General features: G+C 38.9%; 1 protein-coding gene across 3 annotated transcripts in view; it reads left to right on the top strand.

The window, feature by feature from the left end:
* Positions 1–26,439, top strand: part of CBFB (core-binding factor subunit beta) — a 76,126-nt gene that overhangs the window by 32,400 nt on the left and 17,287 nt on the right. For 2 of the 3 annotated variants that reach the window (XM_036275606.1, XM_036275604.1), the window contains one exon: positions 20,244–20,339. In XM_036275606.1, the coding sequence (XP_036131499.1) occupies positions 20,244–20,339 (96 nt within the window). Of the gene's footprint in view, positions 1–20,243; positions 20,371–26,439 lie in introns of all 3 variants that reach the window. The other variant, XM_036275605.1, reaches the window with a different exon arrangement.

Genomic DNA, 26,439 nt, shown 5'->3' with positions numbered 1-26,439 from the left:
GGAACTATGTGGGGACACTCGGGATTTGGAGGGCGCTCAGAGCTTTTGCTGAGTTGCAGCCACGCAGGACGGTGGTCATATTTCTTCTTCCCAGGGCTCTGGGAAGAGGCAGCAGCCCCTTCATTAGAGATCCAACCTCACCCTGTGGGCCATTGAAATGCAAATTGAGGATTACTAACAACCAGCACCTGCCCCACTCTCAGGAAATCCTCTTATGCTGAGCACCTGAGGGAGTTTTTCCATCAACTGACAACCCAAAACTCTTCAAGTAACCTGGACTGCTAGCCTCCAGGCAAATAGCTAGAGGATAACAGTACCATTCCAGGGCGATGAACTCTAACCAGAAAAGTAAGTCGTGACAGTGGTGTTTAACGTGGGTCCTCCCTCGCTCATCTAGACCCAGGGGAGAGAGCCACAAACAGTAGAACACCAATACCCACAGGGAATACTTGGCAGGCTTAAAAGCCACTGTGATAGCCAAAATGGTGAAACACAGAAATAAAAGCCAAATGAAAGAATAAGAGACCTCCACCGAAGATGATATCAATGTGGAGCAGTTAGGCATGTTAACAGTGTTAGAATTCAGAGCCCTGATCTTGAGGAAGCTCAACAGCATGAGTAAAGACAGAGATGCTGAAAATAAACCAATTGGAAATTAAAACCACCAGGAAGACATCAAGAGTGACATATCACAAATAAAGAACACATTGGGCCCTGGCTGGTTTGGCTCAGCCGTTAGAGCGTCGGCCTGCGGTCCAGAGAGACCCGGGTTCGGTTGCCACTAAGGGTACATACCTCGGTTGCGGTATGTCCTCGGCCCTGGTCGGTCGTGCAGGTGGCAGCCACTCTATGTGTTCCTTTCACATCGATGTTTCTCTCTCTCTCTGTTCCTCTCTCTTCCTCCCACTCTACCTGAACAAAAAATGGAAAAATGTCCTCGAGTGAGGAAAAAAAAAAAAAGAGCCCTGGCCGGTTTGGCTCAGCGGTTAGAGCGTCGGCCTGCGGTCCGGAGAGACCCGGGTTCGGTTCCGCTAAGGGCACGTACTTCGGTTGCAGTTTGTCCCCGGCCCTGGTTGGTCATGTGGGTGGCAGCCACTCGATGTGTCCCTTCACGTCGATGTTTCTTTCTCTCTTCCTCTCTCTCCCTCCCACTCTATCTGTACAAAAAATGGAAAAATATCCTCGGGTGAAGATAAAAAATAAAAAATAAAAATAAATAAATAAAAAAAAGAACACATTGGAAGGTCTAAACAGCAGAGTAGAGGAAGCTGAGGACCGGATCAGCGAATTAGAAGACAGGGTAGAAAAATCAACCAATCAGAAAAGCAAAAGGAAAAAGTGATAAAAAAAAAAAAAATAGGAAGACAGCTTATGAGAACTGTGGGACAACTGAAAACATAATGATGTTCGCATCATAGTAGTCCTCGAAGAAGAAAATGAGCAAGGGTTAGAGAATATATTATATTCACAGATAGTGACAGAAAACTTCCCTAATTTGGTGAAGGAAGACGGCATTCAAGTTCGAGAAGCACAGAGAGCCCCAAGTAAGAAGAACCCAAACAGGCCCACACCAAGACACATAGTAATTAAAATGCAGAAAATTAAAGACAGAGAGAATCCTAAAAGCAGCAAGAGATAAGTAACAGGTTACCTACAAAGGAAATCCCATAAGGCTCTCAGCTGACTTCTCACAAGAAACACTATAGTCCAGAAGAGAATGGCATGAAATAATTAAGGTCATGAAAATCAAGGATCTGAATCGAAGACTACTCTACCCAGCGAGGCTATGATTCAAAATAGAAGGTCAAATAAAGAGCTTCCCAGACAAAAAAAGGCTAAGGGTATACATTAGCACCAAACCAGTACTGCAAGAAATGTTAAAAGCACTGCTGTAATTAGAAGTTGAAATAGGAAGAAAAATATAACCAAACTAAACAAAAATGGCAATAAATAAGTACATATCAATAATCACAGCTCAAATGTAAATGGACTGAATGTTCCGATAAAAAGACACAGAGTAACTGATTGGATAAGAAAGCATTACTCATCTATATGTTGTTTACAAGAGACCCACCTCACAACAAAAGACTCACATAGATTGAAAGTGAAGGGATGGAAAAAAATTTTCCACACAAATGGAAAGCAAAAAAAAAGCTGGGGTAGCAATACTCATATCTGATAAAATAGATTTCAAAATGAAGGCCATAACTAGAGACAAAGAAGGCCACTACATAATATTGAAAGGATTTATCCAACAGGAAGATATAACCTTGATAAACATATATGCACCCAATATAGGAGCACCAAAACACAGTATTATAAATCTTCTGGAGGACTTCAAAGGTGAAATTGACAGCAATACAATCATAGCAGGGGACTTCAACACCTCGCTGACACCACTGGATAGATCCTCTAGACCAAAAATTAGCATGGAAACAGAGACTCTAAATGAAGCACTAGACCAAATGGATGTAATAGATATCTACAGTGAATTACATCCCAAAACTACAGAATTCACCTTGTCAAGTGCACATGGGAACGTTCTCAAAGATAGACCATATGATAGGACACAAACTAAATCTCTACAACTTCAAAAAGATGGAAATCATATCATGCATCTTCTCAGATGACAATGGCATGAAACTAGAAATCAATTGCAACAAAAACATGCAAAGTCATTTGAACACATGGAGGCTGAATAGCATGTTATTAAACAGTGAAAGGGTTACCGAGGAGATCAAGGAAGAAATTAAAAACTTCCTGGAAACCAATGAAAATGAACACACAACAACACAAAATCTATGGGATGCAGCAAAACTAGTTCTGAGAGGGCAGTTCATAGCACTACAGGCCTACCTCAAGAAACAAGAAAAAGTTCTAATTGTCTAACCTCACAAGTTAAAGAATTAGAAAGCAAACAAAAAGTAAACCCCAGAGCAAGTAGAAGGAAGGAAATAGTAAAGATCAGAGCCGAAATAAATGACATGGGGAACAAAAAAACAATTCATAGGATCAATGAAACAAAGAGCTGGTTTTTCAAAAAGATAAAGAAGATTGATGGACCCTTAGCTAGACTCACCAAGAATCAAAGAGAGAAACCCCAAATGCACAAAATCAGACATGAAAGAGGAGAAGTAACAATTGACACCACAGAAATACAAAACATTGTTAACAGCTACTACGAACAATTATATGGCAACAAATTTAACAATCTAAGGTCAGTGGACAAATATCTAGAAACACAGTCTCCCAAAACTGGACTGGGGAGAGATAGAAAACATGAACGGACCAATAACAACCAAGGAAATTGAAGGGGTAATCAAGACTCTTTCAGCAAACAAAAGTCTAGGCCCAGATGGTTTCACGGGGTAGTTTTACCGAGCATTCAAAAATGAACTAACACCCATTCTCCTCAAACTATTTCAAAAATTCAGGAAGAAAGAAGACTTCCAAACTCGTTTTATGAGGCCAGCATAATTCTATTTCCAAAACCAGAAAAAGACACTATAAAGAAGGAAAACTACAGGCCAATATCTCTGATGAACATAGACGCCAAAATCCTGAACAAAATACTAGGAAATCGGATCCAGCAATACATCAAAAAAATTATTCACCACGACCAAGTGGGATTCATCTCAGGGATGTAAGGTTGGTACAATATTCTCAAATCAATAAATGTGATACACCACATAAACAAAATGAAGAATAAAAACCACATGATCATATCAATAGATGCTGAAAAAACATTCGACAAAATCCAGCATCCATTTCTGATAAAAACATTCAGCAATGTGGGAATAGAGGGATCATATCTCGAAATAATAAAGCCCACATATGAAAGACCTACAGCCATCATCATAGTCAATGGGCAGAAATTAAAAACATTTCTCTTAAGAACAGGAACAAGACAGGGATGTCCACTTTCGCCACTCTTATTTAACATTGTACTAGAAGCCTTAGCCACAGCAATCAGACATGAAGAAAAAATAAAAGGGATCTAAATTGGAAAGGAGGAAGTGAAGCTGTCATTATTTGCAAATGACATATTATACATAGAAAACCCTAAAGACTCCATCAAAAATCTACTAGACTTAAATGAATTTGGCACAGTAGCAGGATACAAAATTAACGTCAAGAAATCGACGGCGTTCTTATACGCCAATGATGAACTCACAGAAAGAGAAAGTGAAAAAACAAACCCATTTACCATTGCGGCCAAAAAATTAAGATACCTATGAATAAACTTAACCGAAGAATTACAAGACGTATTTGCAGAAAACTACAGGACACTGAAAAAAGAAATAGAGGAAGATATAAAAAAGTGGAAGCACATACCTTGTTCATGGATTGGAAGAATTAACATCAGTAAAATGTCCATATTACCCAAAGCAATCTATAGATTCAACGCAATCCCCATCAAAATACCAGCGACATATTTCACAGAACTAGAATAAATACTTCAAAAGTTCATATGGAACCAAAAAAGACCCCGATCAGCCACAGCAATTTTGAAAAAGAAGGACAAAGTAGGTGGGATCACAATTCCAGATGTCAGGTTATACTACAAAGCGACTGTAATCAAAACAGCCTGGTACTGGCACAAGAACAGGCATATAGACCAGTGGAACAGAACAGGGAACCCAGAAATGGACCCAAGGGAATATGCTCAATTAATATTTGACAAAGGTGGCAAGAGCATACAGTGGAGTAAGGACAGCCTCTTTAATAAATGGTGTCAGGAAAATTGGACAGCTACATGCAGAAAAATGAAACTAGACCATCAACTTACACCATACACAACAATAAACTCAAAATGAATAAAAGACTTAAATGTGACCCGTGAATCCATAAAAATTTTAGAAGAAAATGTAGGCAACACAATTGCGGACATCATACGGAGCAGAATTTTCAATGATACATCACCCAAGGCAACAGAAACAACGGAAAAAATGAACACATGGGACTACATCAAACTAAAAAGCTTCTGCACAGCAAAAGAAACAACCATCAAAATGAAAAGGCAACCCACTGTATGGGAAAACATCATTGCCAATGATACATCAGATAAGCATTAATTTACAAAATATATATAGTACTCATACAACTCAACAAAAGGAAGACAAAGATCTCAATTTAAAAATGGGCAGAGGAGCTGAATGGACACCTCTCCAAACTGGACATACAAATGGCCAAGAGACATAGGAAGAAATGCTCAACATCATTTATCATCAGAGAGATTCAAATTAAAACAACAATGAAGTATTACCTCACCCCTGTCAGAATGGCCACCATCAACAAATCATCACACAGCAAGTGCTGGTGAGGGTGTGACGAAAAGTGGACTCTAATACACTGCTGGTGATAATGTAGACTGCTGCAGTCACTATGGAAACCAATGTGGTATTTCCTCAAAAAATTAAAAATGGAACTGCCATGTGACACAGTGATCCCACTTCTTGTACTATATCCTAAGAAGCTTGAAACATCAATCAGAAAGCATATAATGTACCCCAGTGTTCATAGCAACACTATTTACAATCGCGAAGATCTGGAAACAGCCCAAGAGTCCATCAATAGATTAGTGGATAAAAAAGCTGTCGTATATATACACAATGGAATACTATACATGTATAAGAAAGAAAGATCTCTTATCCTTTGAGATAACACTGAGGGACCTGGAGAGTATTATTCTAAGCAAAACAAGTCAGTCAGAGAAAGACAGGTATCATATGATCTCATTTATTTGTGGAATATAATGAACAATACAAGCTGAATAACGTAACAGACCCGGAGACATAGAAGTAGGGTGCAGATTGACAAACCTCAGAAGAGGGGAATGTTGGAGAGGGAAGAAATAAACCACAGAACTTATATGCATGTGTTTGTAACCACTGGACAGAGACAACAATGCTGGGGGGTGTAGCCGGATCGGGAGGATGGTCTCAATTGGGTAAAAAGGATAAATAACTGTAACAGAAATAAACTTTTAAAAATTGTAACTAGCCCTGGCCTAATTTCTCAGTGGTTAGAGCATCAACCTGTTGTCCAAAGAGACCCCGGTTCAGTTTCCGCTAAGGGCACGTACCTCAGTTACAGTTTGTCCCTGGCCCTGTTTGGGGCATGTGGGAGGCAGGCACTCGATGTGTCCCTTTCACGTCGATGTTTCTCTCTCTCTCTCTCTCTTTTCCTCTCCTTCCCATTCTATCTGTACAAAAAATGGAAAAGTATCCTTGGGTGAGGATTTAAAAAAAAAAAAAGTAAATAAAAAGAACAAGGATTTGTAAGTTTAGAAGAAGAAAGCTCATTTTAAACAACCTTTGAAGTTTTTAAAAAATAAAAATTAAGTAATTAAAAAAATATATCAGCTGAAATATTTTCATAGGTATTGTCTTTTTGCCTTTGTTCAGAGTACCTTGGAAAAACTGTGGCAAGGATGTGGAGCAATAGTTGATGTGTTGTTTGGTTATTTGGAAAACTAGTAATAAATACTAAAATCACATACAGAAGTAGGTAAAAGTAGGTTTACAGTTGTAAAATAAATAAATAATACAATAATTAGTAAATAAATCAGGAATAAACTTTTGCATGCTCACAGCTGTAAACCTACTTTTGCCCATCCCTGTATGTATACCTGTGATCAAGCAGTTCTACTCTAAAGTGTGGTATGTGCTCGGCCCATGTGGCTCAATGGTTGAACATTGACCCATGCACCAAGAGGTCACCAGTTTGATTCCTGGTCAAGGCACATGCCCAGGTTGTGGGCAAAATCCCTAATGGGGGGGCATGCAGGAGGTGACCGATTGATGTTGTCTCTCATCGATGTTTCTATCTCTCCCTCTTCCTTCCTCTCTCTCTAAAATCAATAAAGAAAAAAAAAAAATCAAGTATGGTATGCAAGAGGAATGATTACATCTATTCATCAAAAGCTATATACTGGCCCTGGTAGGTTTTTCTGAGTAGTTAGAGCGTCAGACTATGGACTAGAGGGTTACCACTTTGATTCCTGTCAATGACATGTACCTGGGTTGCAGATTTGATCTCTAGCCCCAGTCAGGTTTGTTCGGGAGGTAACCAATTGATTTCATTCTCTCACATTGATGTCTCTCTCTCTCTCTCTCTCTCTCTGCGCTCACACTCTCCCTCCCTCCCACTCTCTCTAAAAATCAGTGGAAAAATATCCTTGGGTGAGGATTAAGAAAATATAAAAATAAAAATTGCTTATATACTAGGACATTTGTATAGTGGCATTATTAGTAATACTGTTAATCCCTCGCCACTTCTCACTTCGACTTTCATGGCTTCCCTCTGTCATGGTTTTTTCAAATATATTCATTAACAAGTTGATCAAGACAGTGAAAATGATACAGCATGCACTCAGTTATCTGAGTCAATTATACACCTCTGTATTACAATTAAAATTACCGTATGTATGGACTGTAGGCCTATGCAGGAATCCTTCAATACCAGATGCAACCGCTAGAGTCTGGAACAGATTTATGGTGATAAACGAGGGACGCCTGTAGCCAGAAACTGTTAACTGCCCAAATGCCCATTAACAGAATGGATAAATTACATGTCCACACAAAGAAATACACTGAGACTGAAAAACTACAAATATATCAATATGGTTGAATTTTACAGATAATATCAAGTGTACCAAACAAAGCACAAGCTGTATGAATCCGTTTATATAAATTTATACAAATGGGTAAAACTAATATTATAAGTAAAGATAGTGGTTTATCCTTAGGAGAGGGGATTAGTTACTGGAATGGAACAGAAGGAGTTTTTTGAGATATTGGTACTGTTCTTTTTTCACATGGAATCTTGTTACATGGAACATTCGGTTTGTGAAAATTCATCAATCTATATTTTGGGACAGTGCTGTCCTGTAGATTTCAAATGAGAGCCACATAGTATAATTTAAAAATTTCTAGAAGCTACATTTAAGAAGGTAAAAAGAAGCAATTGTAGTTAATTTTATATTATATCTTATTTAACCCAAAATATTGTCATGAATTTATAATCAGTATAAAAATGTAGGGATGTTTTACATTTTTTGATAATAAGTATTTAAAATCCACTTAGAGCCCAGCCAGTGTGGCTCAGTGGTTGAGTGTCGACCCATGCACCAAAAGATAGCCAGTTTAATGCCCAGTTAGAGCACATGCCCAGGTTGTGGCCTGATCCCCAGTGGGGGACATGGAGGAGGTGACCAATCGATGTTGTCTGTCATCAATGTTTCTATCTCTCTCTTCCTCTCCCTTCCTCTCTCTCTCAGATCAATAAAGAAAAATTATTTAAAATATAAAATAAAATCCGCTTAGACTCAGAATGATGTATTTTCCACTTACAGATTCAGACTAGCCACATTTCAAGTATTCAGTAGTCACATGTAACTAGTGGCTACAATATTAGACAACATAGCCTTAAGCTGTGTGTATTTTTTTTGTATGGATATTAGGTTAATGATGGACTGAATATATACTATGGTGGTCCTATAAGATTTTGATGAAGTTGAAAATTCCTATCATCTAATGATGTGGTAGCCATCTTAACATCATAGCACAGCACTTGTGTTTGTGGTGATGCTGGTATAAACAAACCTGTGCTGTCAATCATATAAAAATATAGCACATAACAGTTACGTGTAGTACATAATACTTGTAATGAATAATTATGTTGCAGGTTTATGTATTATATTACACCTTTCATTGTTATTTTAGAGTATTTAGAGTTATTTTACCTTTTTTTTTAATCTTCACTCAAGGATATTTCTCCATTTATCTTCAGATAGAGCCCGAGGGAGGGAGAGAGGGAGGAAGAGAGAGAAACATCGAGGTGAGGCACACACATCAATTGGTTGCCTCCCGCATGACCCCAGGGGACGAACCACAACCAAGTTACCTGCCTGTGACCGGAATCAAATCTGGGTTCTTTGATTCATGGGTCATCGCTCTGACCACTTAGCCACACTTGCCAGGGCAAGTATATTTTATATATATGTTTTTAATCCTCACTCGATATTTTTACATATATCTTCAGACAGAATGGGGAGGGGCGAGAGAGAGAGAGAGAGAGAGAGAAACATTGATTGGTTGCCACCCGCACGAATCCAACTGCGGCCAGGGACGAACTGCAACTGAGGTATGTGCCCTAGGCTGGAATCAAACCTTGGACTTCTGGTCTGCAGGCCACCGCTCTAACCACTGAGAAAAACCAGCCAGGGCTATCCTACTTACTTTAAAAGTTTTCTATGGCCCGGCCGGTGTGGCTCAGTGGTTGAACGTCGACCCAAGCACCAAGAGGTCACCGGTTAGATTCCTGGTCAGGGCACATGCCCAGGTTGTGGGCCCAATCCCAGTGTGAAGGTATGCAAAAGGCAGCCAGTCGATGTTCTCTCATCCTCTCTCTCTAAAAATCAATGAAGTAAATAAATAGATAAACTGTTGCTATAAAACAGTATCCCATGTTATGCAGGAAGCAGCCTCATACATCTCACGTTTACTGCATCTCTTGTTTGCATTATTTTCTCTTGTACAGTCATCCCTTGCCACTTCGCACTTCGACTCTCACGGCTTCACTCTATCACGGGTTTTTCAAATATATTCATAAAAAGTTGATCAAGACAGTGAAAATGATACAGCATGCACTCAGTTGTCTGAGTCCATTATACACCCCTGTATTTAATTAAAATTAAAATTACTATACGTATGGACTGTAGGCCTATGTATTTGAGCACCTTAGGAGCCCTTCAAGACCAGGTGCAACCGCTTGAGTCTGGAACGGATTAACCGTGGTAAACAAGGGATGACTGCATTTGATTTAATGTTGTGTTGTTTGTTCATCATGGCCCCTAAATGTACAAAATCCACTGCTAATGTTACCAGTAAGAGGCCACATTAAGCGATTGACCTGGAAATTAAATTAAAAGCGGTTAAGGTAGAAAATCAGTGATGCTTATTGCTTGCTATTTAGGTAATTCCCAATTCACCATAGCTGTGATCTTGAAGAACAAGAACAGAGTAATAGGTGTTAAAGGATCTTGTTGATGGCAACAAGAGTAACAAAAATTTGGAAAGGGCCGTCATCAGACGTGGAGAACCTTCTAATGATCTGGATTAAAGACCATACATATAAGCATGTCTCTCTCAGCACCATGGAAATCACCACCAAAGCAAAAAGTGTGCAATTTTGAAAGAAAAGGCTGGCCCTTGCCGGTTTGGCTCAGCATTTGGAGCATTGGCCTGTGGACCAGAGAGTCCCAGGTTCGGTTCCTGCTAGGGGCACATACCAAAAAAATTAATCAATTAATTAATTAATTAATTAATTTTAAAAAGAAAAGGCTGGACTTGACTACAATGTTGAATTTAGTGCTAGCTTTGGGTGGTTTAAATGATTCAAGAATCATTATTTATTACATAATGTGAAAGTGAGTAGTGAGTCTTTGAGTGCTGATATGAAGGCAACTCTAGATAAGCTGATTGGGGAGGAAAGTTACTTTCCAGAGCAGATATTCAATATGGATGAAATCTCCCTATTCTGGAAACATTCTTTGAAAGGACCCATCCATAAGAGGCCAAGTCATTGACAGGTTTCAAGGTTCTTAAGGAAAAAATAAGTAATAGTTTTACTAGGGGATAATATTGCAGGCTACATATTGAAACCCTTTGTGATCTGGCATCGTGAGAACCCCAAGGCCTTCAAACATTATCAGTAAGCACACATTGCCAGTCTACTAAAAGAGCAGTAAGAAGTCATGGATGACCCAGCTGCTCTTTGTGAAGATTTCCTCCTGAATTGTTATGCCAGCAAGATGGAGTGCGGTTTAGAGAATAAGATGCCTTTCAAGATTTTGCTTATTGTTGATGATGCTTCTGGACATCCTTCTTTTATTGGTGATCTTCATTCCCACTATCAGAGTGGTGTTTCTCCCTCCAAATACTACCTGTTTGATCTAACCAGTAGGTCAAGGAGTTAGAGCAGCTTTTAGGCCTACTGTCTGCAGAGGACTAGTCTTGCTGCAACTGAGAAAGAAACTGAGAAGACATTGATGCAATTCTGGAAGGATTACAACATCAATGACTGCATTAAGCTTGGGGTGATGTCACCAAGGAGTATATGAATGGCATATGGAAGAAGACACTCAAGGGGTTCATTCATGACTTCAGAGGATTTGCCACGGATGAAGGGTTTGCGTAAATCAACAAGGCATGGTTGAGATGGCAAACAACTTTAACCTAGGTGTGGGTAAGGATGATATTGAGGGGCTCCTAGAAATATTTCCTAAGGAGTTGATTAATGAGTTGTTGGAACTGGAACAGCAATGCATAGCTGAAGAGGAGGCAAGAGAAAAGGAAACTGCAAGAGAAGAATAAAGAGAAGAACCCCAAAGAAAGTTCACAGTGAAGAAAGAGTTTAGCAGAAGCTTTTATTTTATAGATCTCAACAAGCTCCTTAAAAAGTTTGAAAACATGGATTCTAACATGAAAAGGTTTTCATTAATAGAGAGAAATGTTTGTGGTTTATTATCTTTCTACAAGCAAATCTGTGGTGGAAAAAAAAAAAGGAAACCCCTAGCAAACCACTGTGGACATACTTCTGAAAAGAGCAGCACCTCCTTAAGAAGAGCCTCAGGCAGGTCCTTCAGGAGGTATTCCAGAAGAAGGTATTGTTATCATAGGAGTTAACAGCTCCATGCATGTTATTGTCCCTGAACACCTTTTAATGGGACAAGATATGGAGGTAGAAGACAGTGGTATTGATTATCCTAACCCTGTGTAAGGCTAGGCTAGTGTGTGTGTGTATGTAATAGTTTTTATCAAAAAAAGTTTTAAAACTTTGCCCTGGCCAGTTTCGCTCATTCGAGCATTGGCTTGTGGACCAAAGGGTCTCGGGTTTGATTCTGGTCAATGCCACGTACCTGGGTTATATGTTAGATCCCTGGCCCCAGTTGGGATCGTGTAAGAAGTAACCAATCAATGTGACTCTCACATTGGAAAAATATTCTCGGGTGAGGATTCACACAAAAGAAAAATTTTTAAGTAAAAAATAAAATAAAAAATTTAAAAGGTAAAATAGAAAAGCTTATGGAATAAAAATATAAAGAAAGAAAAAAATAAGTATGTATATATTTTTAACCCTCACCCAAGGATACTACTCTTCATTTATTTTCAGACAGAGCGGGAGGAGGGGAGAGAGAAAGTGAGAGAGGCATGTTGATCAGCTGCCTCCCACATGACCTTGACCAGAGCCAGAGACCTAACCACAACCAAGGGGCATGCCCTTGACAGGAATCAAACTCGAGACTTTTTGGTCCATGGGCTGATGCTCTAACCACTGAGAAAACCAGCCAGGGTGAGAAAGAAAATATATATATTTTTTATTTATCCTCACCCGAGGACATTTCTCCATTTTTTGTTCAGGTAGAGTGGGAGGGAGAGAGAGGAACAGAGAGAGAGAGAGAGAGAGAGAGACATCGACGTGAAAGGGACACATCGAGTGGCCGCCACCCTCACGACCAACCAGGGCCGGGGACAAACTGCAACCGAAGTATGCGCTCTTAGTGGGAATTGAACCTGGGTCTCTTGGGACCACAGGCTGACGCTCTAACCACTGAGCCAAACCGGCCAGGGCGAGAAAGAAAATATTTTTGTACAACTGAATGTGTTTGTATTTTAGCTGTTATTACTAAGACTCAATAAGATTTTAAAAATCAAAAAGTTTATAAAGTAAAACATTACATTAAGCTAAGGTTAATTTATGATTGAAGAAAGAAAAATATTTAATAAATTTGGTGTATCTGAGTGTACAGTGTTTAATAACATCTACAGTAATGTACAGTAAATGTCCTAAAGCCACTGGAAACAGCTGGGTGGGATTGAAGGTTGGGTTGGGCAGAGCCTCAGGGAATCATCAGGGAGGCGCATACGCAAACTGAGTGAGCCTGGTTGCTGGAGTCCCAGATATGGGGGCAGTGTGTTGCACCAGGCAAGAGCTCACCAAAGAAACAAGTGTGTCCAGGAAAGAGCTGCGCCTCCAGCTCTTGCCCCAATGCTAAACAATTCAGTTCTTCCCCATATGTCTCTGGTGCCTTTCAAGCTGCCTCCCCCACCCTGGAGCCCAGTAGGAGCGATTCCAAGTAAGTCAGTGTGTGGGCCCTTTTAGAGGAGCTGCTTGGGGCTTCAGTAGCCTCAGCCTCCCTGAGCCTCGCTGGTATTACAGCTAGAAGTGATAGACACTTCTCTCCCAGGCACTAGAACCCTGAGCTGGGATCCTGATATGGGACAGGGACCCCCTCACTCCTCAGGGAAGACCTTCACAGCGGAGGTGGCCTCCTGATTTTTATCCACCACACTTGGGTGTGGGACCAGCCCGTCCACCCCTCCTTCCCTCCTCCCTTCCTCCCCTCCTCTTCTCCTCCCAGTCTCCATGTGGATTCTTTAATTTTGTAGTTGTAGGACTTCCATTCAACTCGATGATCAGTGTTCGGTGGTTCTGAATGATGGTTGTTCTGTAGTTTAACTGTAATTTTGATGTGGTTGTGGGAGGAGGCGAGTACCATGTTTACCTACACCACCATCTTGACTGGAAGTCCTTATTTTACTTTATTATTTTTTTTTTTGTTAATCCTCACTTGAGGATATTTTTCCATTGATTTTTAGATAGAGTGGAAAGGGGTGGGGAACAAACATAGATTGGTTGCCTCCCACGTGACTCCGACCAGGCAAGAGATCAAACCTACAGCCTAGGTGCATGCCCTTGACCAGGAATTGAACCTGAGACCCTTCAGTCCTCAGGCCGACACTCTAATGACTAAGTTAATACTGCCAAGGCTATTTTCTGTAATTTATAAGGATACATTTCATGTTTTCAATAAGTACAATTCTCCAAAAGCTTGAAAAACTGAAAATTTTGGCACTTCCTTCTAGATTTCTATTCTATAGTTTTTTTGTGTGTGTATGTGTTTTAATGTGTTTTTTACTGATTTTTTTAGAGAGAGAGTAGAAGGGAAAGAGAGATGGAAACATCGTTGTGAGAGACATAAATCAGCTGCCTCCTGCACGCTCCCTATTGGAAATAGAGCCTGAACCTGGGCATGTGCACTCACCAGGAATTGAACTGGGACCTCTCAGTCCTTGTGATAACGCTCAGTCCACTGAGCCACACCAGCCTGGCTATTTTACAGTTTTTAAAAATTCACCAAGAATGTTATTTTATACAAAATGTGTGCTCCACCAACATTGTATTGTCAATATAAGAACCAAAAATCCTATCTTCGTTGTTACATTCTTTTTTTTTTCTCTCTTCCAAGGATATGTATATTGATTTTGAGAGAGAGAGAGAAAAACATCAATAGATCAGTTGCCTCCCTTACAAGAAACAAACCTGCAACCTAGGTATGTGCCCGGACCAGGAAACCAACCTGCAATCTTTTTTGTGTATAGGATGACACTCCAACCAATGAGCCACCCGACCCGGGCTTCATTATTATACTCTATTTACTTTGGCAGTCAAAATAAGATGTTATATCTGTAACGTAATGACCTTTCAAAACTTTACAGGCATACCTTGGGGATATTACAGGTTTGGTTCCAGACCACTGCAATAAAGCAACTATTGGAATAAAGCAAGTCACACCAATTTTTGGATTCCCAGTGCATATAAAAGTTACGTTTACACTGTACTGTAGTCTAGTAAGTGTGCAATAACATGTCTAAAAAAACAATGTACATAACCTAATTTTAAAATACTTTATTGCTAAAAAATAAAAATACTTTATTGCTTTAAAAAATGCTAACCATTATCTGAGCCTTTAACGAGTTGTAATCTTTTGTGGCAGGGTTGCCATAAACCTTCAATTTGTAAAAAATGCAATAAAGTGCCCTGGCCGGTTTGGCTCAGCGGTTAGAGCATCAGCCTGTAGTCCAGAGAGACCTGGGTTCGGTTCCCGCTAAGGGCACGTGCTTCGGTTGCGGTTTGTCCCCAGCTCTGGTTTGGTCGTGCGGGTGGCAGTCACTCGATGTGTCCCTTTCACATCGATCTTTCTCTTTCTCTCTTCCTCTCTCTCCCTCCCACTCTGTCTGAACAAAAAATGGAAAGATGTCCTAGGGTAAGGATTAAAAAACAAAATGCAATAAAGTGAAACGCAATTAATGAGGTATGCCTATATTTTGATTCTATGCTCAGGTTACAAAAATTGAACCATTGTTGGAATTTACATATTTTATATTCGAAGTATTTGGTGACATTGGTTTAAAACTGGTGTCCTTTAGCCCTGGCCAGTTTGGTTCAGTGGTTAGAGCGTCGACCCGAGAACCAGAGTCCCGTGTTTGATTCAGCCAAGTGCACATACCTTGGTTGTGGTTCATCTCCGGCCCCGGTTCGGGTTGTATGGGTGGCAACCAGTCGACATCGATGTTTCTCTCTCTCTCTCCCCTTCCTACTCTGTCTGAAGATAAATGTAAACATATCCTTGGGTGAGGATTTAAATAAATAAAACTGGTGTTCTTTAGCTTTTGGCCAAGTGTTTTGTGTTAATGAAGCCAACATATAAACAGCTTTGCTTTTTGTATGTGCTTGGTTAGAAAAGTCATTTGCTTTAAATTAAAAGTTATGTTCTGCAGAATGATGTTAAATGCACCATTTGCAGCTGCATGTTAAATTGTCTTTGAAGCATATGTTGATGCTTCTTCAGTAGATTTATTTCTTTTGATTTTCATGTGATCAGTGATAAATTGGTCCACACAGAGAATATTAAATGTCATTATTTTGTGCATATTACACATTCATCATCAGCATTCTTGGAAATGAATTTGATTTTTAAATTTTCATTAAACATGCAGTTGTTCTATTTTTAAAATTTATTGCTATAGAAAAGTATTGCCAAACTGTAAGATAAATATAATTAAAGATTTATGCAATACTATGAAGACAAAATCACTGCAGCAACAATGGTCAGAATATTCTATATATGCTCTATGAAGCACTGCTGGACCTTTATTTCCCACATGGGTTTCACATACACCCAACCACCTTTTATGATGACCCTACCTGACTACTTGGTGTGGATTATGGTACAGACCATGGAGTAACAGACTAGTATAGAACATGTCGCTGGCAGGCAGTGGAGTGTTAAGCCTCTCCCACTACCACTTGAGACTGGTAGAGTTAGTTGTCCAAAGCCATTTGAGTATGCTTTATTGGGTGAGTGTGTAGTTTTATCAGCAAGTGCCCTTTATGCTGACCTTGAAAGGGAGGTGTTAAGTGCAACAGGAAAGGATCAGGATAACATTGGTTGGTAATGGCGCATTGTCTTTCAGATTTAACCATTTATTAAAGTGCACATTGTTTCTGCACATACATTTTATATCTCACTAGAAGAGACCAAGACAGAAGCTGGAATTAGAAAGTGGAGGGCTACTAAATTTCTTATTGTACTATAACTATTAATAGTAATACTTTTTTTTCTTTTAATGAAGGAAAAATCTCAACCACCCTGGCCAGATAGCTAAATTGTTTGGAGCATCAGCCTGTACACTAACAGGTTGCAAGTTCAGTTCCAGTCAGGGCACACACCTAGTTGTGAGTTTGAATCCCCAGTCAGGGTGAGTGCGGGAGGTAACCAATCAGTGTTTCTCTCACATCAATGATTTTCTTTTCCTTTCTCTCTCTAAAAAATCAATTGTTAAAAATATCCTCAGGTGAGGATTTAGAGAAAAAAAAAACTCCAAACATTGCTAGAATACATATTAGTGGCTAATAATTTCCTCAGGGAATTAGATCACATCTCATGTTTTATGCTCTCATTTCATCTTGTAATTTTCCTCTACTGTATTGAATCATAGTTGATAATTACATATTGATTTTTGTAATTATTTGTTCATTGTCCACCTGTTTCACTAGGCCAGAAATTGTAAAGAAAAGCACTATTTGTTCCCTCACATTGTACTCATGACACCTAGCACAGTGGATTTGGACCTAATAAAGACTCACTAAGTATTTGCGGAATAAATGAAAAAGTGAATGGGGGAATGCATAGGAGAGGAGGGGTATCCTGTTATCAGCAGATGTGTACTAGATGATACCTAGCTAAATAATAGAAATCCCTTGTTCGTTGGGAACAGTGTTTCTTTGCAGGTACTTGGGGCTTATATAGTACCTTCTGAGAATACAGTAAGTATGTGTAATTGTTTGGTCAAATGTGTAAATTTTTGTGCAGCCAGTGTGGCTCTGGTTGAGCATCAACCCATGCACCAAGAGGTCACCAATTAAATTCCCAGTCAGGGCACATGCTCAGGTTGTGGGTCCAGTCCTCGGTGGGGGTCATGCAGGAGGCAGCCAATCAATGTTTCCTCTCATCAGTGTTTCTGTCTCTCTCTCCATATCCCTTCCTCTCTAAAAATCAATAAAGAAAAAAAATTTTTAATGTGTAAATTTTTTTATATTTATAAATGTAAAATAACAGGACTTATTGAGTGCTGTCAGGTAGTATACTTAAGTACATTTTTACTTTTTTTTTTTCATTGATTTTATAGAGAGTAAGGGAGAGGTAGAGAGAGATAGAAACATGGATGAGAGAGAACATCAATTGGCCTCCTCCTGCATGCCCCCCACTGGGGATTTGGCCCACAACCTGGGCTGCGCCCTGACTGGGAATTGAACCGGCGACCTCTTGTTGCATGGGTCGACACTCAACCACTGAGCCACACCGGTAAGGCTTAAGTACATTTTTAATGTTACCTCATTTTATCTTCACAACAGTCTTGTGAAGTAAATATTACTACTATGCCCAGTTTACTGAAGCTTGGAGAAATGAAATACCTTTTCCTGGGACCTAAAGCTAGTAAATGCATCATAAAAATAGCAATTTGATCACACTATTCAATTTTGTTTGTTACAGATGTTGTGTCAGTGAAATTGACAAAGGATTTATTACACAGAACAAGATCTCCAGCAGTACATAGTCCATGCCTGGTATAGCATTTAATTATATTACCAGCGGCTCTAGGACTTTTCATCTTCCTGCTGTACTATGTTGATTGTGTGACTACATCCTTATTATTATGTTTGCAAACTGGTTGCTCTATCTCTAGGCATTTACATCAGTTCTCAAGAAGGAGGAAAGGTGAAATGTCTCATTCCCCCCTCCCCCATCACCATTTATCCTCCCTATACTCTCATCCACTTCTACCCCCTCCCCCAGGTGAAGTGTCTCTTAAATCACTTTAGAAGCTCCATTAGGTTGACTTATGTTTCTGTCTCATTGATTAAGAACTAAGTTACTTGGCCACCCCTTGTTGCAATGAATCTAGGAAGGTGAATATTAATTACTATTTTGGTATTGTTTTTGATCTTTTAGTTTCTTCAGTTGTACCACCTAAAATTTTAGTATTGAGGATTGTGTGACTGCAAAGGTTGAGCATTCTGTGATGTAGGCAGGGAACTTTTTTAAGTTGAAGGATATTGTGGTCAGATTGTGCTGTAGAAGATGTGCTCTGATGGCTGTGTGAAGGGTTGGGGAGTGACAGAATGGAAGCAGGAAGAGACTGTTTAGGTACAGTGTTTTTCAACCTTCCTAAAATTATTTTCGTTGCTAATTCATAACTAATTTTGCTACTTTATGTCTTAGGTGACCCCTGTGAAAGGGTCGTTCAACTCCCAAAGGGGTCATTACCCACAGGTTGAGAACCGTTGGTTTAGGAGACCTTTGCAGTGATTTAGGTAAGAGATCTTAGGAGCCTGAACTAAGAAAATGTTTGTAGGAATAAAAAGGAGACTAAATATTCCAAAAATATTTAGGAGGTCGAACGGATAACTTGGTTGTTGGTTGGCTCTGTTTATATAGGGAAGAGTAAAGAGTCAGGTGGCTCAGGTTTCTGGCAGAAATGAATGAGGGGTGCTGCTAACTGAGACTAAAGAAGAGGAAAGGAGGAAGGTTAAATTGGTTGCCTTTTTAGACACTGAATTTGAGATACAGTGATACCTCGGTTCTCGAATGCCTCGGATTTCGACCAAATCGGTATTCGACCAGGAGATTCGAGAAACTTTTGTCTTGGAATCCGAACAAATATTTGGAACTCGAACTTCCGAGATGAGCCGAGTTGAGCCGAATGGCGTTCATTCGGCCCAGCGCGCCTTGCTTGCGTCATCACTGTGAGTGCAGAGAGAGAGTCACGCTTTGTGGAGAGAGTCACGCTTTACACTGAATTTAACCCTTAGACATACTGTACACTTTTATTTCTTGTTGAGACTTATGTTTTTCTACATATTATATACAAATTAGGCCAGTAAATAGGCATTTTCTGGGGCTTGGAACGAATTAATCCAGTTTCCATTATTTCCTATTGGGTTTCATTGCTTCGGTTCTCGAACAATTTGGTTCTCGACCGTCCTCCTGGAACGAATTATGTTCGAGAACCGAGGTATCACTGTATCTGAATTTCCTTCATGTGCAGATATTTATTCATTAATTGGGAAAGGATTAGGATAGATTTGTCCTATGTTACAAATATGTTTCTCTTGGTAATACCCCATGAATTTCATTTACTTTTTGTTGTCTAGAAGTTCTAATATTTATTTAATCAATTCTGTTAATATTCTCTTTATAGTTCTGGCTTTGGTGTTGAAATGGGAGGGCCTGGTCTGTTTTATCTTAATTTATAGATATATATACCAGATTATTTTCTTGTAGTTCTATGGTTTAAATATTGACTTGATCCTGATTTTATTTTAGTGAATAGGATGAGGTAGGAAGAAAAGAGAAGATCATTTTCATTTGTAGAATATGACTGAACACAATTACTATTCCAAGATGTAGTATAAACCATGAAAATACTGAAGTTTCTTTTTAAAGTAGCTCTGACATTAATTTTTTTTATGGTTTTGATGTTTTAAGAAATAGTTTGCTATGCCCTGGCAGTTTTTTTTCAGTGGTTAGAGCATTCCGCCTGTGGACCGAAGGGTTGAGGTTTGATTCCTGGCTTTGGTTCGGGGTTGTGCAGGAGGCAGTCGATTGATGTGTCTTTCTCATATCCACATTTTTCCCCCTCTCTCTCTCCCTCCCTCCCTTCCTTCCACTCTAAAAATCAATGGAAAAATATACTCAGGTGAGGATTAACAGAAAAAAACAAAAAAGAAAGAATCTTGTTATTTTCTTCCACAAATAAAACACCCTCAAACTTTGATTTTTTTTTTTTCATTATAAATCAAAATTAAAATATCTACTTGTATTCTTCTAATAGCAGGAAGATGCATTAGCACAACAGGCCTTTGAAGAGGCTCGGAGAAGGACACGTGAATTTGAAGATAGAGACAGGTCTCATCGGGAGGAAATGGAGGTGAGAGTTTCACAGCTGCTGGCAGTAACTGGTTAGTACTTTCCCCCAAACTCTCAGGTTTTATTTGTGATGTTTGTGCATAATGTTTTTAAATACTTTAAGTTTAATTTTGGCTTTCACTTTTAAAAGTTGTACTTCGTGACTTTGTGTTTATTAAATATGTAATTGCTATAAAGAAACTTATTCTTAATTTTAAGGTCATACATGAATTCCTCATTTATTGGTCCTTAAATCAGTTAACATGTGTATTTTCTCTTAATTTTTAAACCTAAATATTTTACCTATTTTTTCTTAATTATTTTTCAGATTATTTTTTTTTAAATACCTTGTTACATATTTTTTAGAACATGATTAAAACTCTTTGGGAGTAATATTTGTAATTTTTCTATGAACATTTGTCTTGATTTTGTAACAGTATAATTTTTGGTCATTTGTGTATTCTCTTTACAAACTATACTTTCTTTTAACGTTTTGTGGTAAAATAAAATACAGATACACAAAAGAAATATGTAGCTTAATTATTATAAGGTTGACACCCTTAAAACTATTGTCCAGGTAAAAAAATAAAACTTTGACAGCTACCCCAACAGCCCCCTCCATGTATGCATATAATTAGGACCCTTTCCCTCCCCTCAAAAGTAATCATTACCTCAATTTTTATTATTTATTTTTTTGTAATCCTCGCCTGAGGATATTTTTCCATGGATTTTCAGGTAGAGTGGGAGGCAAGGAGGGAGGGAGAGAGAGAGAAACATTGATGTGAGAGAGACACATCGATTGGTTGCCTCCTGCATGATCCCAACCAGGGCCAGGGATCACACCTGCAACTCAGGTACGTGCCCTTGACTGGGAATCGAACCCACGACCGTTTGGTCTGCAGGCCATCACTTTAACCACTGAGCCAAACCAGCCAGGGCTTATTTTTTATTTTTTAAATATGTTTTTAGAGAGAGAGGAAGGGGGAGAAAGAGAGAAGAACATCTGTTGGCTGCCTCCTGCACGCACCCAACTGGGGATTGAGCCCATAATCTGGGCTTGTGCCCTGACCCGGAATCTAACTGAGATCTCTCAGTCCGTGGGACCATGCTCAATCCACAGAGCCACACCGGCCAGTCTCCTTACTTTTTATAGTAATCACTGTCTTCTGTCTTTATATAGTTTTTTGTGTTTTTTTTTAGAGCGAGAGGAAGGGAGAGGGAGAGAGATAGAAACATCAGTGAGGGAGACCATTTACTGACCACCCCCTGCACGCCCCCCACTGGGGATTTGGCCCACATCCCAGGCATATGCCTTGATCGGGAATTGAACCAGCGACCTCTTGGTGCATGGGTCCACACTCAACCACCAAGCCATACTGGCTGGGCAGTCTTTTTATAGTTTTATTATCCATGTATACTTCAGTCTTAGACAGTCAAGTTTAATCTTACCCAGTGTTTAAATTTGCTATTACTTTTAATTGCCATGTATGTTTACTGTTTTGTACATAAAATTGTACCCTGCTTTAAGCAGACTTCAGTTATAAAAATTAATAAAATATCTGCAAATTGTTCAGAAATTAAAATTCTATAAAAAGTATACTCTAACAAAACAAAAATAAACAAGATAATACCTAATGTTTAAAAACAAGAATGTTAAATGTTAAAAATTTGTCATGTGGTTCAAATTTATATGCTTAGTTATCAACATGAACATTTTACACAAGAAATAAAACAGCACATTCATCCTTGATAGTCAAGAGAAATGTAATTAAAGTATAATTATAGTTTATCAATTAAATAGAATAATTTTTAGGCATTAAAGAGTTTTCACGATTGGTTGCATAGCAGTGTGAATGTAATTAACCCTACTGAACTCTGCACTGAGAAATGGTTAAGATGGTACTTTTGATGTTATGTGTATTTTGCCTCATTAAAAAATTTAAGTCAGTGTTATATAATACAGAAAACTTTTAGGTTTTTGATGTACAACATTTTATGTACCCAGTTACTTAAATTAACATTAGAGAGAGAGAGAGACTGTTCATTATATTCCATATATAAATAATGAACATAACAGTCTGAGGAATACGGTAGACCCAGAAACATGGAAGTAGGGTACAGACTGACAACCCTCAGAAGAGGGGGTAGTGGGGGTGGGAAGAGATAAACCACAGAACTTATATGCATGTATGCATAACCAATGGACATGGACATCAAAGCCGGGGATGGGGCGGAGGGGCTGGAGAGGAGGGTGCCAAGGGGGTAAAAAAGGAGAAACATCTGTAACAAAAATAAAATTAAAAAATAAATTAAGCCCTGGCCGGTTTGGCTCAGCGGTTAGAGCGTCGGCCTGCGGTCCGGAGAGGCCCGGGTTCGGTTCCCACTAAGGGCATGTACCTCGGTTGCAATTTGTCCCCGGCCCTGGTTGGTCGTGCGGGTGGCAGCCACTCGATGTGTCCCTTCACGTCGATGTTTCCCTCTCTCTCTCTTCCTCTCTCTCCCTCCCACTCTGTCTGTACAAAAAATGGAAAAATGTCCTCGGATGAGGATTAAAAAAAAATAAAAATAAAAAAAAAAAATAAATTAAAAAAGAAAAGATGAAAAAAGAAAAAAAGCTAAAAATGAAAAAAAGAGAGAGAGTGAGTGTGCGGGCGTCTGCGCGCGCTCACACAGACAGAGAGAGGTAAAGAGCCCAGACTAGAGCCAGACCACAAGATCTGAATCTGGCTGTGCCATTTACTTTTGTTACCTCGGATAATATATTTCATGTTTCTGTAACTAAGTATCCTCATCTATAAAGTAGGGCTAATAATTGTGCCTATCTCATAGGGTCGATCATTGTGAGGATTATATGAGTAAATACACATGAAAGCACTTTTTAGAGTACATGGGACAGACTAGGTGTCACCGGCTATTATTGATATTTTTTTTCCTACTATATATCAATTTATTTTTTTTTAGAATGAAGGAAAAATTCAGGCTATTCAGTGGATAGTGTAAGAAATAAAGTTATTATTTTTTTTTATCCTCGAGGACATTTTTCCATTTTTTTGTTGTTGTTGTTTAGACAGTGGGAGGGAGAGAGAGAAACATTGACATGAAAGGGACATATCGAGTGGCTGCCTCCCGCACGACCCAACCAGGGCTGGGTAGAAACTGCAACCTAGGTACATGCCCTTATCCGGAACTGCACCCGCCGGGCCTCTCTGGATCGCAGGCCGGTCCTCTAACTGCTGAGCCAAACTGGCCAGGGCCAGAGTTATCTTTTAATGATTGATATGTCGCTTTGTCAATGAGTAAATTGATGTAATAGACTAATGATGTCCCTAAGAATACTTATAAGCTTAGGAGAAGAGACAGGAAGGAAATAATGCAATAATACATTTGTTTTATTTGAAGCTTTTACAGTTCTTGTGATTAAATACCCCATAGCATTTTCTTTCAGAATGCTTGTTTTCTGTAATAGTAAGAAGTTTTTAAATGTATAATATTTATTTATTATATTATATTTCTGAACCTTTTTGCTCATACTGTTTGTTCCCTGGCCAAGAATGTGCTTTTCTACCCATTTCTCAAGGCCCAGCTCAAATGTTATTTGTCAATCCCTTCATCAGTCTTCTTAATTATAATTAGCCTTTCTACTTTGTAGTTTCCAGAGCACTTCTTATTTCTAGTATTGTTCTTACTGAATAATGTCCAAACAATTACAAATTGTCTGTTTTCTACTCTAATGTGATCCCCAGTGAGAGGGGGACGCTGGTTTTTTAACTTCCACACTACCCACCGCAGTGTTTTTGTATATTTTGTTTAGTTGTAAAATGAAGATTGTAAAAAAATTCTCCTATCCTGCCTGTCTGAAAGCTAGAGTTACAAGATAGCCTGTAGATTAGTTAGAGCAGAGTAATCCATGTTCGTGGTCTCTAAAGAGATTTAGAATGTTTGTAATTTATTCGTTTATATTAATTATTTATTAAGTAATGAACCCCAACTGTGTTGTGCTGGATTCTGCATCAGGGACTAGGAAATAGATGAAAATACATGGTTACTGTTCTTAAGCAGCTATCAGTCTTAAGGGAAAATAGATGTATACACAGATAATTGCAGTCTATTTTAGCAGTAGCCATACACAGTAGAGGTTCAGAAGGGGAACAGTGGCAGTGTGGAGGATGGGACACTTACTTCTGCCTCTGCTTGGAGGAGTGATAGGAGAATACACTTGCAGGGAGTTTGAAGGACGGTTATAAATTTGCCAGCTCAACAAATGAGAGAGAACATTCTGGGAAGAAGGAACAGTATATACAGAGGAGTTGAATGAATAAGATATCTGCCATGTCAGAGAATATGATTGGTCAGGCTTTCTGGAACAAGTTTAACATAGCTTTAAAGTAATACAAGAATTATTTTATAAAAAGTATTCTTCAGCTATATTATATTTGAAGAATAACTAACAATTAATGGAACAGTTATATAGGAAGTTGTATATATTTTCCTTTAAATAAAATTCTAGATTCATTTAGACTAAGAATTGCCTTTCTAAAATGTTAGTTTGATTGTTCTTATCAACAATGTTACTTGAAGAGAAACATTTTGGTGTGTGAGTTTATATTTGTGTATGAAGAAAAATATAGTCTGTTGATAGAGGTGTCAATTTATTGCGCAGATAGATTGTTTTCAGTTGGTTTCTTTTTTTTAAATCCTTACCTAAGGATATATGTATATATTTTTTTGCATTTATCTTCAGAAAGAGAGGGGGGAAAAGAGAAAAAGAAACATCAATGTAAGAGAGACACATAGACTGGTTGTCACCCACATGACCCCAACCAGGGATGGGAACAAACTGCAACTGAGGTACGTGCCTTAGCGGGAATCGAACCTGGGTCTCTCTGGTCTCATAGCTGATGCTCTAACCCCTGAACAAAACTGGCCAGGGCTCCAGTTGGTTTGTATGTCTGTAACTTGAGAGCATGGGCTTCATAGTCAGGCCTTGTTGAGATTCCTCCTCCATCAGTTTCCAATCTCTCTTAAGCTGGTTTTCTCATAGAAATTGTTGTGCAAATTAAATAGGAAAATGCTAGTAAAACACTTAGTATGGTGCTCAGCATGTGTTTGCCTTCAGTAAATAATAGATCTAAAGTATTTTCACATTAAAAGCCCTACCACAGTGCTGGTTCCAGTTAATTCAATTATATGGCTAATAAGAAAGAACATCCTTTTAGTTCTCTAAAGTGTATCAGGGCACTTTCCTTTAATTATGACCTAGGGCCTAGAGCATAGAAAAAATGGTTAGATTTTCATCAATGATTTAAGATAATGTAGTTCTTCATAGCAATAATTGAAAATGTCAGTTCTTGTAGAGAACTGACATCTAGAAAATTGTACTGGAATTGGACTCCAAAACTTACACTGCGAGTCACTTAGGGGAGTTTGGGGTTTGCATGTCTTTTAGCACTTTGCATGTGCATATTTTCTTTTTATTTTTATATATGTTTTTTAATTACAGTTTACTTTCATTATTATACTGTGTTAGGTGTTTAGCGTAGTGGTTAGACAATCATATAGTTTACAAAGTGATGCCCCCAGTATTTCAAGTACTTACCTTGCCTCATACATAGTTATTACAATATTATTGTCCTCTCTCATTGATATTTATCTTATTGACTATATTCCCTGTGCTATAATTTACATCTCTGTGACTAATCTGTAACTACCAATTGGTTCTTTTGCTTCCTTTTTAAAAAAAATCCATAACAAATATCTTATGTCAGCTTATTTTCTTGCAATTTACCTTTTTTTTTTTTTTTTTTGTTCTGGTAGAGTGGGAGGGAGAGAGAGGAACAGAGAGAGAGAGAGAGAAACATCCATGTGAAAGGAACACATCGAGTGGCTGCCACCCGCACAACCGACCAGGGCTGGGGACAAACTGCAACCGAGGTACGCGCCCTTAGCGGGAACCGAACCCGGGTCTCTCCGGACCGCAGGCCAACGCTCTAACCGCTGAGCAAAACCGGGCAGGGCACAATTTACCTTTTTTATTTTTCCCTAAAAGGAGAGCATTAGAGAATAATGTTTTCTCCCTGTAATTAAAACATCTGTTAGAGGCTTTATATCATCTTTTCCTTTGT

The sequence above is a fragment of the Molossus molossus genome, unplaced genomic scaffold (assembly GCF_014108415.1).
Source record: "Molossus molossus isolate mMolMol1 unplaced genomic scaffold, mMolMol1.p scaffold_m16_p_21, whole genome shotgun sequence".
NCBI classification, from domain to species: Eukaryota; Metazoa; Chordata; class Mammalia; order Chiroptera; family Molossidae; genus Molossus; species Molossus molossus.
The sequence above is the reverse complement of the archived record's forward strand: the minus strand, read 5'-3'. Positions and strand labels throughout refer to the sequence as shown.